This window comes from Protopterus annectens, chromosome 8.part0 (assembly GCF_019279795.1).
Source record: "Protopterus annectens isolate FY-2018-M chromosome 8.part0, PAN1.0, whole genome shotgun sequence".
NCBI classification, from domain to species: Eukaryota; Metazoa; Chordata; order Ceratodontiformes; family Protopteridae; genus Protopterus; species Protopterus annectens.
In genome coordinates, this window is record NC_056741.1 from 929093455 (window position 1) to 929111063 (window position 17609).

A 17609-nucleotide genomic window follows, 5' to 3' on the forward strand; every position below is an offset into this window, starting at 1 on the left:
TATCCTTAGCCTTCACCACCTCTCTCTTTGCCACGCACCTCATCTCCTTATACTCTTGTCTACTTTCTTCATCTCTTTGAAATCCCACTACTTCTTCTTCGCCAATCTCTTTCTCTGTATACTCTCCTGTACTTCTTCATTACACCACCAGGTCTCCTTGTTCTCCTACCTCTTTCCAGATGTCACACCAAGCACCTTTCTAGCCATCTCTCTTACTAGCTCCGCTGTAGTTACCCAGCTATTCAGTAACTCTTCACTGCAACCCAGTGCCTGTCTTAACTCTTCCCTGAACATCAACTCACTATTACCCTTTTTCAATTTCCACCATTTGATCTTTGGCGCTGCCCTCACACTCATCCTCCTCTTCTTGATCACCAATGTCATCCTACAAACCACCATCCTATGCTGCCTAACTACACTTTCCCCTGCCACCACTTTACAGTCTCCAATCTCCTTCAGACTGGCCCTTCTACATAAGATATAATCCACCTGAGTGCATCTTCCTCCACTCTTGTGTGTCACCCTATGCTCCTCCCTCTTGTTAAAATACATATTCAACACAGCCATGTCCATCCTTTTCGCAAAATCCACTACCATCTGACCTTCTGCATTCCTTTGCTTAATACCATACCTACCCATCACTTCCTCATCCCCTCTGTTCCCTTCACCAACATGGCCATTGAAATCTGCTCCAATCACCAGTCTCTCACCCTTGGGTACAGTCATCACCACTTCATCCAACTCACTCCAAAATTTTTCTTTCTCATCCATTGCACACCCAACTTGTGGAGCATATGCACTAACAACATTCATCATTACACTATCAATTTCCAGCCTCATAAACATCACTCTATCTGACACTCTTTTCACCTCCAAAACACTCTTTTCATACTGTTCCTTCAGGATAATGCTTATGCCATTACTCCTTCCATCCACACCATGATGAAACAATTTCAAATCACCTCCGATACACCTAGCCTTGCTCCCCTTCCATCTGGTCTCTTGCACACACAATATACCAACCTTCCTTTGGTCTATCATATCAGCTAGCTCTCTCCCTATACCAGTCATACTGCCAACATTCAAAGTTCCGACCCTCACTATCACAGTCCTAGCCTTTACCTGCCTTCGGGCATGCCTTCCCCCTCTTCTCCTCTTTGGCCAACAGTAGCCCAATTTCTGCCAGCACCCTGTTGGCCAACAGTACTGGTGGTGGTCATTGTTAACCCGGGCCTTGACCAATGCGGTATGTATTTCTATACTGTTGTCTGCATATATGATTTGGCAAAATTTTACGCCAGATGCCCTTCCTGACGCAACTCTCCCCATTTAAAACTAATACCTAAAAATAGCTCAACATTCAATGCATGCAAAGAGATGGTAAACGATATTAAAAACAATGGTTGCAGGTAATAGGGGTATTCAATTAAAGAGTATATAAAATGTATGTCATATGTCATTTTCCTGAAAGAGCTTGAATGGGAGAAAAAAATGTGTGTTAAATATAAAGTTCACATACATAGTTTTATTTGTTGATGTGGTGTGCATTTACAATGTAAAATGGATGCTTAAATTATGGACATGTAGTTAAGGGGCCAGAGGTATTACTGAACCATTCACCCTTACCTCTGTTTCATTATCTAGTTAATGCTTTAAATTTCAAAAGGGGTGCAATGTAACAAGACTCATTAAGTCCAGGCCAACCATGGGCATTCAAAGTCAATTGTTAAAATTATTCCTATATTTCCAATAACTGTACCCATGGACCTCCCCTCATTCCCTCCTGCAATTCTTCTATAACTATGAAATTAAATGTGTGACTTTCATTGTCCAAAACTTGTCTTGGCAAGGCATTATTGGGATTCATTTTGCTGATGTTATACTGGTGTTCCTAAATGCTTTCCTTCAACCAGTGCTCAGTTTTTTATATGTAAAAACATAGGCACTGTTGGCATTATGTCGTTTAGACCACTCTCCTAGAATTACAGACAAAATTTGAATTAACTTTGAATTCATTGCCTTTAATATTGCAAAGAGGAGTGGACCGCTCAATGCTTTTCAGACAGTTCTTCCAGGATATCTATTTATTTGCAGAATTGACTCTCATTTGCATCTTCTGTTAAATCTAGTTCATTTTGATGTATATTCAGTTAACTAATTCCTGAAGTGCCTAACACTTGGAGTTACAGACAGCTTTCATTTTCTCGTTCTTAATTTTTTAAACCCTTATCATTAGCAAATGCCAAAAGGCTTCTTTCCACACTTCACTCATCCTGACCTATCATCAAATTTACCAAAGAGCTGTGGCAATGGTCAACCTGACAGATCAAGTGTTTTCCAAGATTTTCTCAGCAATATTCATGATGAACTATTAATTCTTAGTTTTTTTTTTTGCCCTATTACAACATTACAGTTGTCTGTGATGTGTGTGTGTATATATATATATATATATATATATATATATATATATATATATATATATCTATAGGTCTACTTCAGAATGTTGATCATTCAGAATGCCGACTGTCATATGGTCGACACCATATGATCGACATTCCAAACGACCGACATCCTGAAATAGCACCAGTTACCTGCTGTAGACACAGTAAAACTGTGTTATGCCTGCACCCCCCTCACCCCCTACTACTTAAATATTCTCACTCTGGGATGGCACTACATTGCAGGAAAGGGGACTCTCCCAGTCCTGCACTGTAGCGGGATCTCCGCTATCATTTGTCAGTTTTTCAAACGTTCGCTCATATGGTGTCAGCCATATGAGTTTAAAACATTTGAAAGTTGGAACAAATGAAGGGCTCCCATATATATATATATATATATATATATATATATATATATATATATATATATATATATATATATATATATATATATGTGTGTGTGTGTGTGTGTGTGTGTGTGTGTGTGTGCTATTTTCAGTATAAGACACTAATGCTGTTTATTTATGCAGACCACTGCAAGAAAAAATTCCAGCTTATAAAAGATTTTAGATACTGGTGAGATAGTCTATATTTCCAGTTTTAGAAGTGGATCAAAATAGTGTTCAAGAAGAACATTTGCTTTGACATTAAAAGTGGCTTTGTCACGGGGGGCTATTTTTCTTTAAAACATTTTAGGTGAATTTTTGCATATTTTGTACAGCACATACAGAAAAAAACAATGGGAAGATAAAGGATAACATCAGCTCCTTCTTTCAGAATATAGATGCTTTTGAATATTTCCATTTAGTTCTACAAAAAAGGAGGAGAAACTCTGTCAAAGACAGAAAGAATTATTAAGAAAGGCACAACAGTGCAGTAAGAAGAGAACAGAAATCAGGGTGGGGATAAGTTATACAGCTTTATAATCTACTCAATAAAGAAATGGAAATAATTAGTTTATTAAAAAATGTATCGCTTGAGTGGCAAATCTGGAAAGAAAAAACAAATATGCAATTTGTGTACTTATATTTAGGAAGTATATCAGTATTCCAAATGTAGGGATGGTCAGGTAATACTTTAGTGCTATTGTTTCTCATTTTAATCTACAAAAACCTAAATACTGAAATATGACTTTTATGGCAGCAAGCAATGTCAATGTGTGTGTATATATATATATATATATTTATATGTATATATATATATATATATATATATATATATATATATATATATATACGCACACATATATACATACACATACATATATATGCATATATATATATATATATATATATATATATGTGTGTGTGTGTGTGTGTGTGTGTGTGTGTGTGTGTGTGTGCGTGTGTGTGTGTAAATAGATGCATATGTGTAACTATATGTACCCAGTAGCATGTGTCACACCCACATTGTTGACATCAGTATGTTTGGTAATATGTAGCAAAGCTTCCAACCTACCTACCTGTATAAGTTCAGAACTACTGCACATAAAACCACCATGACTATCTCACTACAGGACTCATGGTGAAACTTGTAATTTATATTAAAGACCAGTTGTCTGTCCACAACCATTGTAAAGAATCTAGCATACTTACTTTATTTAACTTACTTCAGCAAAGATTATTAAATATTTGCATTTATGCAGTATCAGTTAAACTGTCAGAAATAGTTAATAATGAATTGCAATGTGGCATTTTTATGCAAGATAAAAACTAAAATATATTTTAATAATAATTTTATACACAAAATTATATGTGCCCTGTTACAAGACTGAAATGAGTTGATATAGCAAGACCACTAATTAATTCTATAAAGGTCAACTGCAGTAAAATGTATAAACCACAATGCTGCCAAGCATACAGGAAATGTGACCTTTTAAGTGCAATGTGTTTAGTTTGAATGATGAGAACAAATTGCACTTCTGTGAAAAGCCCATCTTCTTCTGCGTTATAAGCACCCAGAATTGTTTGTTGATGGAATGAAAAACATTTGTATAACAAATGGAAGGTCTTTTCACCAACATAGCTGACATTAAAATGACCCAGATGTTGACATGCTATTTTTCTTTAAAATAGTAGCGAATAAAACACTCAACTCCTGACACAAGTACATGTGTAAACACATTCATGCATTTTTCACACATGAAATGCAAAACAAGCCCCATGATTTAATAAAATGTGTGTCAGGACAGTGTAGAGCCTACATGGAATGTTAGTGCATCTGTTTACATGGTTCCCCCTTGGCAGCACGCCATCTATATTAATGATGGGGCATTGCCGAGGGAGAGCCGAGGAACACGGGTATTGAATCAGTGTAGGGAGAGGTGTGCTGTTAAACGTGTCTGCAGATGAGTAAGAGACTCCCCAGACTGTCCTTTTGTGTTATGTTAATTTTCTTTTTTTTAATTAAAAAAAGCATGTTTGTGCAAGTGCAGCAATGCTAAGTGGTGCCCACAGATAATATAGCAGACAACTGCCAGACATCTAAAAGTAGAAGCTGGGTATATTTAATTATTTATTTAAATGCATGTTTAAGCATATTTGAGCATGTTTATGCAGCTCAGCACTACTTATACATAGCTCAGTGTTATATGAAAAGGTACACCTGATGTCTGAATATCCACGTAGCTTAATAGGTAGAATTATGGTTCCATGTGTAGTAGTAGGTCCAGGGTTTGAATACATGAAAGGCAAATAAGTATTTAATTTTAATATACATGTTTTGCAGACTCATTTAAAATATGGCTCCACTGTAGTCTGCTAAGCACTGCTGAGACCTGTGTAGACCTGCTAAGCACAGCATAAACATGATAAAGGCTGCCAATGTTTATGCACTGCTTGCCACTGCCTGGCTGGTTTGCATGTTTTTAAGCTCCACTAAGACTCCAGTTCTGCAAGTTTTCATGCTTCTCAGCTCAGCTGCACTGGCTTGTGTGGTGTTAAGTTATGTAGTGCTTTTTTGAATGCTGTGCAATGACATGTAAGGGTAGAAAATGGCCTATATTAAGCCCAATAGGCAGGAATTCAGCAGAATCCACTGGAGGTCTGTCTCTGAAGGGTATTATAGCTGGTGTTGGTGAAGGTGCGAGCTTTTGTGCGCAGCATTGGGGGATTCTGGAGTCTAGGGTCATGGTTAGACTCCTAGTTAAACTCCATGATGACTGGCTGCTGCAGAGAAGTTTCCAGTGCTCAGATTGTAAGGTGGAGGCCTGGGACCAGTTGGCTGGAGAACTCACCAGAGTTACTGGCATCCCCGTATAGGTGAGCAGTGTCTTGACCACCATGGTGATCTGAAATGTCGAAAGGGTGATCTCTTGGACACCTCGGTCCAAGAAGCTCGGGCAGGGAATGGCCCACAAGTATGTAAGTAATTTTACCTCTGTTTCACCAATATCTTATCTGAATGTCTGCAAAACTGGTATGCATAATAGTGTGCTTCTCTTCCACCAGCTACAGAGGAGAGGGCTCACAATGTCTAGTCGCACATCAGGCGCCTGGCCAGGTTGCGCTGTGAGTGTGGTAAGTATGGATGTATTATGCTAACTGTAGTTAAATAAGCAAGAAAGGATAAGGCATTAACTGCATTAAAGTATATTCAATAATGTCTGTAGTGCAATAATTATGGAATTGAGCTGTTTTGCAAGAAATGAATAATACCAACTGTTGTGCAATAAAACACAACACAATACCAGTAACTGCATTAAAGTATATACAATAAAGTCTGTAATGCAATAATTCTGGAGTTAGAGTTGTTTTGCAAGAAATGAATAATGCCACTGCTGAGCAATAAAAACACACAACAATACCAGTAACTGCATTAAGGTATATTCAATAAAGTCTGTAGTGCAATAAATGTGGAATTAGAGCTGTATTGCAAGAAACAAATAATGCCAACTGTTCTGCAATAAAACATGAATCAATAACAATAACAGCAAGGAAAATGGTGTACATTAGGATTATCTTGTTGTAACCACTGCAGTAGAGCTATATGCATTTAGGCTGTAAGGTGAGATGCTGCAGTCAAGTATAACACTGTAATAGCTGTAGAATGCAGATTTAATGACTGCCAGTTGTATTGTTTGACACATATAGTATTGTTCAAGGCTGTCTCTAGGCCAACATTGTTCACATAATGCTCTGTCATCCACAAATATCAGGTAAGCAAGGTATAACGGTGAGGTAGCCCACTTCATGATCTGATATTGTTTGTTAACTTCACAGATATTTCAACCCACTACCAGCAATGTGTGTACTCCAGTATTGTTAGAATGATATATAGCTTACCTGCTATCTGCATTATTCTTGTGTTTCATGTATGTGTGATATACTCTCACTGCAGTCTAGTATATGCCAGGTCATATTTTGATTTCAGGTAAGCTCTAAGCAAATATCAGTCAGTTGGTAATCAGCAGTCACTCAGCAGCTCAGTTTGATAAATACTCTGTATGTTGTACCTTTTGCCACATACAGACTAGGGTTTGAATCCACTGCTAGGTAGCACTAAATATTACAATAACAGCCATGTAATGTTCACAAATTCTCTCTCCACAGGAACTACAGGTAAATGTGTGAGGTAGCCCATAGTATGAGTAGAGAATTGTGTTGTAGATTTTTCAGACTGTTAAAATCATTAGCAAGAATGTGAAAAATCAGTAATGTGCAGTCAGAAATAATATGTGTAATCCTGGTATGGCTGTATGCCTGGAGTGTTTGCTAAACATTGCTGCAGCAGCAGCCACTGCTATTGTGTTCTATTCTCATGCCTGCCAACCAAGGTATGACTGCTGCTTAATGTCTATACTGTACACATACATGTCTCTCAAGTGTCACAAATTCACATTATGTAATTAATAGTGCATAATCTGCCTGTTACAGGAATACCATGGCAATGAGTACCTGGATTGCACAGCATCACCATTTCAGCCTACAGAACACCTTGGTAGTTATATAGGTCCACCTGATGTGCAAGTGTCTTGTGTAGGTGTGTACCCGCAGTTGTTACATCTGGTCCTTAGTGTTCCATGTATATAGCTTGAGAGGTATGTACATGCTATATCAGCTACAGGAGACTTGTACTCACTGTAAACATGAAGAAAATACAGACCTGTAGAGTAGATAGTAGTACTGTTGTCAAGGAAGTAAGCTGCAATGTTACTAGTGGACTGATTTTCTCTCTCTCCCCATCAGTAGACAGCCAAAGACATAATAATGGATGTAAGTGAGGCCTGTGGTAGCAAGTATATGTGCTCTTTTATCAGCAACTTGTGAAAAGACACCTGCTAAGGAAGCAATGGCAAAGTACATGTACAAATGGGATCCTGTTGCAAATACAGCCATATAAAGCCATGCACTTACTGATGGATATAGAAATGTTTCTCACAGCTTGTGTATGTGCACATATATCTTGCAAATACACATGCTTGCTGAGTGGCTCAGTCTCTTAACTGTCTTGGAAATAGTATTTTTTGCCACACACAGTCCTGGGTTCAAATCCAGTTTTGTCTAGCAGTTCAATTACATTATTGTTAAGACAGCAAGTAATGACTGAGTCATGCAATCCTAATCCACACAGGTTACTACTAGTTAATGAACTGCCACCCAGTTTTGCAAGTCAGAGACCTGCAGGTATGGACACACTACACATATCCATATTGCCTAACTATATGTTACCTACTACTCTGTTATTGGCACTGTTGCATAACAAATATATCTTAATCACATGCCTCGATTGGATTGTACAGGGTACCCTTACCGTGTATCTGCTGTAATGACAGGGCTGATATAGCTGGCACAGTTACACAGACAGCTTGCTATCTTCAAAAGCGTCCACAATCCCCTCATGTGTGCTAGGCTGCAGCAGCAGCTGTAGCCTGTAGCATATACAGCTGTATGTAAAGGTAGCTGCTACAGACCTACCATACCTCCCAACCCCCTACAACAAGGGATCCAGACACAACCATATGTAATGTGGAGGCTAAGGCCCACAGATAGGGACATGTGTAATGGTTTGCCCCTACAAAGATAGTAGGGTGCTAAAATGACAGTTGTTGGATTAACTTGCATATTCTGATGGGTATGGAGTCTGACACTCAAGTGTGTCTCTTTCTTTACTGATCTCAACTCACAATATTTGCCAATGAACTGCCAGATGATCACTATGTCATGAGACACTGACCACAAATATGAGGTGAAATTGTGTACGTAACCTATAAATCTGAACATATGACAGTTATAGTACCTACCCTCTGTGATGCTGTACTCTCCACACCTCAGTAATCTCCATCTTAACAGCTAAGAAAGGGCTTCAGGTCTACATGAAGGCCTTACATATTGCACTGTGTACCATGTCATTGGCCAATGATAGTGCAATTCAGCTGTTTTCACTGCAATTAGCAATTCTAAGTCACAGACTAGTACAGAGGCAATTACCTACTAATGAGTAGTACCTTAAAAAGGCAAGCAGCTGCTTATGGGGAACAGGTCTGTATGAGACTTAACTCACACAGAGAGTGGATTTCCAAAAGTATACCAGAAGGAAAGTTCAAAAAAGGAGTATTACATTCCAGTAGGTATGTAATAGATTTTGCCATATAAAAGGATGTGGACGGGGGTGTGTGGGGGGGTGGAGGTATGAGGAAGAGCGATTACAATAGTAAGCCTGTCTTAGATCTATGGTAATGATGTGTCAGTGATACTCTGCTGTCCTACACCTACAGGCATGCCTCTAAACTGTCCCTGATTTTTAATCACATCTCGGCTCTGACCCTGTCAATCCCTCCTACAATGATTGGCTGTTATAGGACAACTAGTGGATTACACATAATGCATGGTGACAATGAGTAAGGGTGTGCACTCCTGTAATATCAAACAATGTACTGTAAGTCAACTCCCCTCATTCAGTCACTCTCTCACATACATAGTTCTAACATTTTAAAAGTGTTCCTGAATGTCCCTGATGTACTCTGGCTAAGTCCACATTTCTGGTGAAATTTGTCCATGTTTGGTTGATGGCTATGCCTAACATACTTGTCAACCACTTACGGCATGAAACCAGGACAAAGCCATAATTTATGGGAGGACAAAGGCCCAAACTCAGTGACAGTGTTTAAATGTTTGTCAGAGATCCACAAGTTTGTGTGAAAATGACCAAAACTATGAGACAGACATCCTGACATTCTGCAAACGTCTGTGTAGTTCAGAGGTATGATGCCCACAGGGAACACATACTATAGCAAGTTTGCATTGTTTTCTGTCATTGTGGCACACTGGTGTTGCTGGACTGTCCCCATACGCTTGTTGTAATAGCACACTTAATTGTCTGGCAGTGGTCATATGACACATTAGTTGGAGGTTGCCCATAGCAAACACACTACCATAGACTGCAGTGCTGGGTGTTGGAACATACAGCAGAGTCTGTCACGGCACACAGGGACATACCCCAGTATTGCTACTATATTGGTGGTATCCACAAATGTATAGTGTTGCCAGACTATGGCGTGAGGGAGCAGTGGATAGTGCAGGCCATTATGGGTGTGCTGGATCTGTACAAAGTAGATGTCCACATATCTGGTCTTGTAATGTGTTCCACTTTTGTTGTCTTTCAGGAACCATGTACTGCTGAAGACATACCCCCTTCTCAAAGGTGGAAATGGACATGATAGTGGATGGACTGAGACAGCACCATCAGATCTTGTTGTCCAGGGGGAGGCATAATTGGGAGCAGTGGGCAGACCTTGTGTGGGATGTCAATCAGACTGGCTGACAGGACCTATGAGCAGGTCTGACACCGGGCAGCAGACATGCTGAATACTGCACGACGAAGAGCAGCTGATATTGCTAGGGATCGTGCCATCACTGGTGGAGGGCCTGCGACAGATCATCCACTCATAGCCACAGAAGAATTCCCTGGTGAACCTAGGAACACACAACAGCTACCAGGCATCCATCACACCATACTTCATTGAGGTGGGTGTGACAGTGTTCACAGCATAGGAGTGTCCAGGTAAGCATACTGTGTTCACCAGTGCAATACTGTATCAGTCAATGTGGCAGGCTGTATATATCTGTATATGGGCGCTAGGTCTATCTGCGTTGGGGGGAGTTAGGGTTTACACAGTTGTGTACACATACTTAGAATGTCAGCAATACAGCCAGTATCACAGCAGGTACTATACATGTGGATATATGCACATATTACCATGTAGTGCTGCAACATTTGGTGGTGCTGACAATATCTCTCCTTCACCTTTTCATAGGTCCATCAGGAGTGGCTCAATTCCATGGTCCTGTACCTGGTAAGTGTGATGCAGTTTTTACGGATCATATATACCATATGAAAGTTAAGTGCTGCCATATTTCCCTATGTACAAATGTTGTGTTTAGTCAAAGTAGAATATTTGTATGTTCCATCCTGGAACAGATAGCTACGGTTCATAGACTGGTTAGTCACAGGTGTGTATTTGAACAACCAAAGACACATCTGCATTTATACTTATGAGCAGCTACACACCCTGGTATACATGAGGCAATTACTCCAAGATGCCTGTTCAAACACAAATGAGAGATGCTACATACCTGAAGAAGTGACACTAGTACTGCTATATCATTCTCAAGATAGGGGTACTGGGTTTTATGTGTAGGTCTATCACATATAGTGTCATATTTCATACCTTACAAGCAAATTGTACTGGCAACTTTATCTGGATGTGGCTGGCATGCATGTCATAAATTGCTTGACTAGTCTGTGTATGTTGGTGTGAGGTTATCTGCTGTGCATAGAAGTGGACATGAGAAGATGTGTGACTGGTAATGCAGTTGTGGATCTTCATTTGTATGAGTCTGTGTGGATTACCATACATAGATGTGCAGGTAGTAATGTACTGCTTTTGTCTTGGTTTTCACAGGTGACTAGGAGGTTGGAGTCTGTCCCCCTCACAACCTGATGTCAGTGTCTCATCATACTTTGATGATGATGGTGGCCATAGTGAGGCACAGGTGGGGTTGTTGGGTGCCGAATCTGTCCAAGACAGTGACATCCCTCTTCTGTCCCCATTGTCATTGCATGCAGTCAGTATACCTACACATACCCAGTCTCAAAAGGCCACAGATATTGGACAGTCAGAGGGTGGCGACATTGAACAGGATAGTGTGGCAACTATGGCGTCAGTGAATGTAGACACTGGCCATAGCCACAGAGCTGGTGAGGTCCTTCAAGGTGGATTAACAGGGGTGCTCATAGGAGGACTGCTGTCCATCCACCACCTGCCATAGTTGTCACATCATGGGTCACTCAGTGCATTTTTCGGGCCATCATGGAGGCACAGGCACATTCTGACCACAACACAAGATGGATGCTTAGGGTTATGGATGCAGCACAGTCTGACAGCCATGACTGCCTACACCGGATTGGGGACACCCTGAATCAGTTCACTGATGCAGTGGACAAACAAATTGTCTGTCTTGGTCTGCACATTGTCTGTGTTAGAACATCTAGTTGGAGTTGAGTGTTGGACACATGGACGTAGTTCAGCAAAACCATCTGCTGAGAGTCCACGTGGCCATGCACAGTCACACTCCTATAGTGACAGTACCTACAATGCTACAGAGGGAAGTGTGGTGTTCACACCAGAATGTGGCAGGCCATGGGGACATGGTCCTGGTGGCCCCATGGGGCACACAACCCCTGCATTTTGCAGTTACAATCAGGTACTAACACCGCATCTGACCTTGGGCATGGTGGCACCAGTGCTACTCCAGGCAGAGCCAGTTCCTGTGCTCATGGTCAGAAAGGGTGAACTATCCCTTCTACCATGTACGGTCCACAGCTATCCAACATACACATGTGTAGGGCTAGCACTGGTCTTGACTGTGTATACATACACAACAACCACTGTCACAAGCAGGTCACCTACAGACACACAAGGCACCTCTACATGTTCCATCTAATCCGCACCCCTCCTGACTCACACACATGCTGTCAACTGTTTGGCACAGCCTAGGCTGCCAGCACCCCCACACCACACTCTGTGCATGTGATGATATCTGTGCCACAAACCTGTCATCAGTGCTATTGATGCAGGGAAATGCTACTATATGTCTGATGCACAGGGTGTCTATATAACTTGACATGTACTTATGTAGTGCAGTTTTGTTTTGCCATGCTACTTGTTGTGGGTCACAACAGGTTCTGTATGTTGGCATGTGTTATGACTACACACCACACATTGTGTATCTATGTTGCATGGTGTTGGACTGCCGGTAGTGTTACATAATGACAGTTGTGTCATGGACCTGTATATGTTTCTGTTCCAGGAGTCTGAGGTGATACACTATGGACATATGGTGGCAATACAGTGGCACTAGATCACATGGAAGCACAGCAAAAATGTGACATCAATGAGGTATGGCAGTATACATGCATGGCACCCTAGATGCATATGTGTAGAAGAGTCTATCAGGAACAATGAGGGCAGTCAGCATATTCATGCATCCATACTTTGTGAAAAGGTCTGCTACCCTGGCTACATGTCACCTAGGTTATCTGAACTTACAAATCTGGAAGGTGTGGTGATGGAATTGACACATCTACAAATATCCTGTGTCTGGGTCAGACAGGTGGCAGACATCGGTTGTGATTATGTATAGGAGGGCAATTTGGGGTAAGCAGGTAGTCACAGGGCCAAAACGTGCATAACCATTGCACATGGATACCCCATAAGACCATGTCTGTAACACTGCACAGGGATACAGTTATGCACACAGAGAGTTGGCTGATGTGAGGTTAGAACCCCTACCTGTCTACAATTATACACTGTAGTTTGCAGTACTTGCCACATGCACCATGGAGTTTATCTGGTATTAGACTGCCAGCCAGAGCTCTGGATGTGGATGACTTCAGCAAGCCTTGAAGAGGAGGGCACTATATAGGCTAACAGCTAGTCACAGGGTCATAAAATGCATAACCATAGCACAGAGATAGCCCATATGGGCTTGCTCATAATGCTGCATGGAGATATATTTACACATACACACACACACACATACACACACACACACACACACACACACACACACACACACACACACACACACACACACACACACTTTGCTGATATGAGATTAGAACCCCATACCTATCTACAAGTACACACTATAGCTTGTAGTACTTAACACATGTGCCATGGGTTACATTTGTTATATATGTGATTGCAGACACAGTACTTGTGGAGTGTGCCAAGTAGCCTTGTGTTAGACATGATGTGTGGCTTGCAGAGTGATATTGCTTGGTACTATTATTGTATTTATTGTCCTAGGAGTGGGGTACATTGTCACTACCCTTGCTATGTATGTACAGTTAGCAGTATGGCCATATGTGGCTGGTTGCAGTTAGATACCAAACATGTAGCAAGGAACAATATGGCCTGTCCAAGGCAAGCGTTGAACCATTGTACAGTACACCTGCTCACCTGTGTTTGTCTACAAGGTGACATTCAACAGGCACAGGGGTCTGTCGTTGAGTGGATTATGTATTGTCACGGCCTTGGTTTGGCTCATTTGGGCAAATGCTTTGATGTGTGAGTGCAGATAACATCAGCATACATCTTCACACACACACACACATATATATATATATATATATATATATATATATATATGTGTGTGTGTGTGTGTGTGTGTGTGTGTATAACAGGGATGTCTCTATAAATGTTGCTGTGTGTGTGTGTATGTTATGAATATGACTACTGTAGATATATGCTGAGAGTCTATGTATCACTGTAATGCATATAGCTTTTTCTCTCTCTGCAGCAGTTGACAGACCTGTAGTTCAGGGCTGAATCTGTCTGATGCATTCAGTACACAGCCAATACATGGTTAGGTACAAGTTGTTTAGGCTGGCTGGTATCATTTGTACTAATATATATGCTAGTCAGAGTAAGATGTCTGTCCCTAGGGTGATAGATTGTCAGTGTATGTGCTATATGTTGTCTCTTGGCCAAGTCTATGGCATACTGGGCACACCTATGTCTGCCTACAGGGACAACCTGAGGGGTTTCCTACTCAGAGTCCCCCTTTTGGTATGGTTGTGGTGACCTAGTCACTGGTGGGGGGATTTGTGTATCCCTTCCCATTGCTGATCCTGCTGCAGCTGTTTCTACAGGATCATATTGTGTAGCATGGCACATACTGTGAACATGTGTGCACATGTGGCTGTAGAGTACTGCAGGGCTCCACCAGATATATTGAGGCACTGGAACCATGACATCAGCAGCCCAAACACACCTTCTATGATGTTCCTAGTTTGTGCATGCGCTCATTATGGCATTCTTCAGTGTGTGTGTGTGTGTGCATTTCTGATGGATGCCATCATCCACGGTTTCAGTACGTAGCCAGCAACCCCCAGTAAATGGCCATGTGGGATGTCTCCCCTAACAAACATCTGGTACAACTCTGACTCTTGCCAGATATGGAAGTCGTGATAACTGCCAGGGATGCCAGCACACGCATTGATGATAATACCCTGGGTATTGCACACAACCTCGCAGTTGATGGGAGTGATACCCCCTGTGGTTGACGTAGACTCTACCCTCCTCACCGGGTGGTGCCTTGATGTGTACATGAGTGAAATCTATGGCATCCAGTACCTGAAGGTAGTGTGCTACATGATAGAAGTGTTGCATACTGCTGGCTCTCAACTCAGGGGTGAGGGTTAAATAAATATGCTCACTGGCATGTGGTAGCATGGCATCCAACAATTGGTGGAGTACCCTGGATGCTGATGTCTGTGAGACCCCCATCATGTCCCCATTTGGTCTCTGGAAAGTATCTGTAGCTAGTATCCTAAGAGCTACACATACCTTTGTTTCCACTGAGATGGGTTCCCCTCTGTTGGCTCTAGTCTGAGTTGGGGTTGGCAGAGCTCAGTGAGTTCTTGTAGTATGTCCCTGTCCACCCTGTAGTGCTCTAAAATCTCCAGCTCATGTAGCTCCTGGAAGATTACCTTGGGCCTGAACACACTTCTCATTCTCAGCCTAGGCCTATAGTCAGCAGCAGCAGCATTGACCTCAGCATCTATCACATACATATGTAGCAGACCTGTAGCAGCCTGTAGCATTTCTTCAGTTAAAACTCCCAAGTCTGTACTCTATTGGTACAGACTATGGGGGTAAAATCAGATTGCAGGGTGTATGCAACCTTTATAGTACTCTGCTGTAGGTGCAGCATGTGTTATTGGCTACCTATGATGCATTCCACCTGCCAAGCACATCATTAAGGACTGTTAATGGCCCTAGTTTAAGTGAAACAGGGGTCATCAATAATTAAGATATCATTGGTTTTCTCAGCCACTTTTTTTTTTTTCTGGACAGCCTTCCTTGCTCAGCACTACGGCACACCACACAAACATGCGCCATGAAGGTAAAGAATGTTTACCACTCAGTGTACACACCCCCATAAAAGGTCACACTCAGCATGGCAGCATGCCATGCAAACATGCTCAGTCATGATGAAACATGCACCACGAAGGTAAACAAAGCTTAGCAGACACTGTACACCCCCCCCCCTGCTCAGCAGAGCACCACACTGCACAAACAGGTGCCACTAAGCTCCAGTGAGCTTACATGTCTGCAGACACACACCCCTTTGATGTCAACTACCTCTTCTGTGGATGTCAACATGATTCTGTGCTACACAGATGGGATCTGCGGACAAGGATACCCATTTGTGCTAGTCAGTAACCGCAGCTCATTTGCATAGGGATCTGTGCACACAACCTGGCAACAACATGGTTCAGGACACTGGCTCCTTAAAACAGAACCATTCCACCATTGTAGAAAGTATTACAGTAAAATATTCATATTATTATATATCAAAAATATTCACTTAGCCTATTATGCTGTTGATTAATATTTGGATTCCCCAAGTGGAAGAATTAATGAAAAGGAACTAAGCAGGCATAAATAGACCTCTTACCTGCATAAGTCTCAACCTCTTAGAGCAAGAAATATGGACAGAGCCATAAATAATGGGGGGGGGGGGCAAAGGCTCAAAGACAAGGACAGTTTATTATGTTGTTCTTACAGCCTTAGAGAATTGATAGAATGACATGTTTTAAATTAGCATGTATTTTCTAATGGATATGAAGTTTGAAATTCAAATGTGCATCAGTATTTTCTGACTTCAGTCCTCGACGATTTGCCAGTAATTTGCCAGAAAACCAAAAGGTTATGAGGAACGGACTAAAAATATAAGGCAAAAATCTGGACTTTCTGCAAAAATCTGGGAAGTTGAGAGGTATACCTAGAGAAACAAGTTTATTATCATGAGAGGAATTATTAATGGTTTAACTGTTATTCCCTGTTATGGAACAAAATAAATAATAGCAAATACTGAATACATTTAATGTTTCTATTGATAATTTACAATGAATGTTTTATGTTGGCTGTGTTATATCAGAATCAAACTGTGGAACATCTTGTGTAATAGAATTAAATATTTTCCTGTGTAAAAAAAACATCTGGGGACAGAGAAAATGAACAACAGTTTTTAAAAAAGGAAAAAAAAAAGTCATGTTGCATTTGTTGCCTAACAGATCATTAGCTGATTAAAATATTTGATTTGCTTTACTGTAAGATAAAGCCATTTCAAAAGAAGGTAACTCTTGTAGTAGTAAGATAGTTTATTACTATGTTGAGTATAAGTTTAGAAAATCCATAAGTGAATATTGTTCTTGTTCTTTCAGAAAATTTGTACATGAATATGCATTCTGCACTGGATAGAAGACATGTAGTAAAGCAATAGCAAGAAGCAACACCACACAAAGAAGACATGGTTTCAAAGCAAATCTACATGGCAGAAATGTGCTGAATGAATATCTTAATAAACAAAGACATATATAAATCAATATTACAAAATATAATGGACTTTTTTCTATGTTTTGCATAGTTTGCCAGTACATAATGTTCTTAGCCTTCTTTGATTATCCTTGTGCTTTATGCAGAAATTGTGTAATACCAAAATGTAGCTGAAAGTGATTCATCTTCATTATTCATTTTAAATGCAGATATGCTTCAATCTTGTGTGTGCGTGCATGCATGTGTGCATGCGTGTGCGTGTGTGTGTGTGTGTGTGTGTGTGTGTGTGTGTGTGTGTGTGTGTGTGTGTGTGTGTACGCACT

At 40.9% G+C, this 17609-nt stretch overlaps 1 protein-coding gene across 1 annotated transcript in view; it reads left to right on the forward strand.

Moving 5' to 3' along the window:
* The window catches only part of LOC122808053 (TYRO protein tyrosine kinase-binding protein-like), a 200021-nt gene extending 182680 nt beyond the window's left edge, over nt 1-17341 (forward strand). Inside the window, exon 4 of the mRNA XM_044079036.1 lies at nt 17175-17341. Coding sequence (XP_043934971.1) covers nt 17175-17233 — 59 coding nt within the window. The 3' untranslated portion in view covers nt 17234-17341. The remainder of the gene's footprint in view (nt 1-17174) is intronic.
* The last annotated feature ends 268 nt before the right edge of the window (nt 17342-17609 follow it).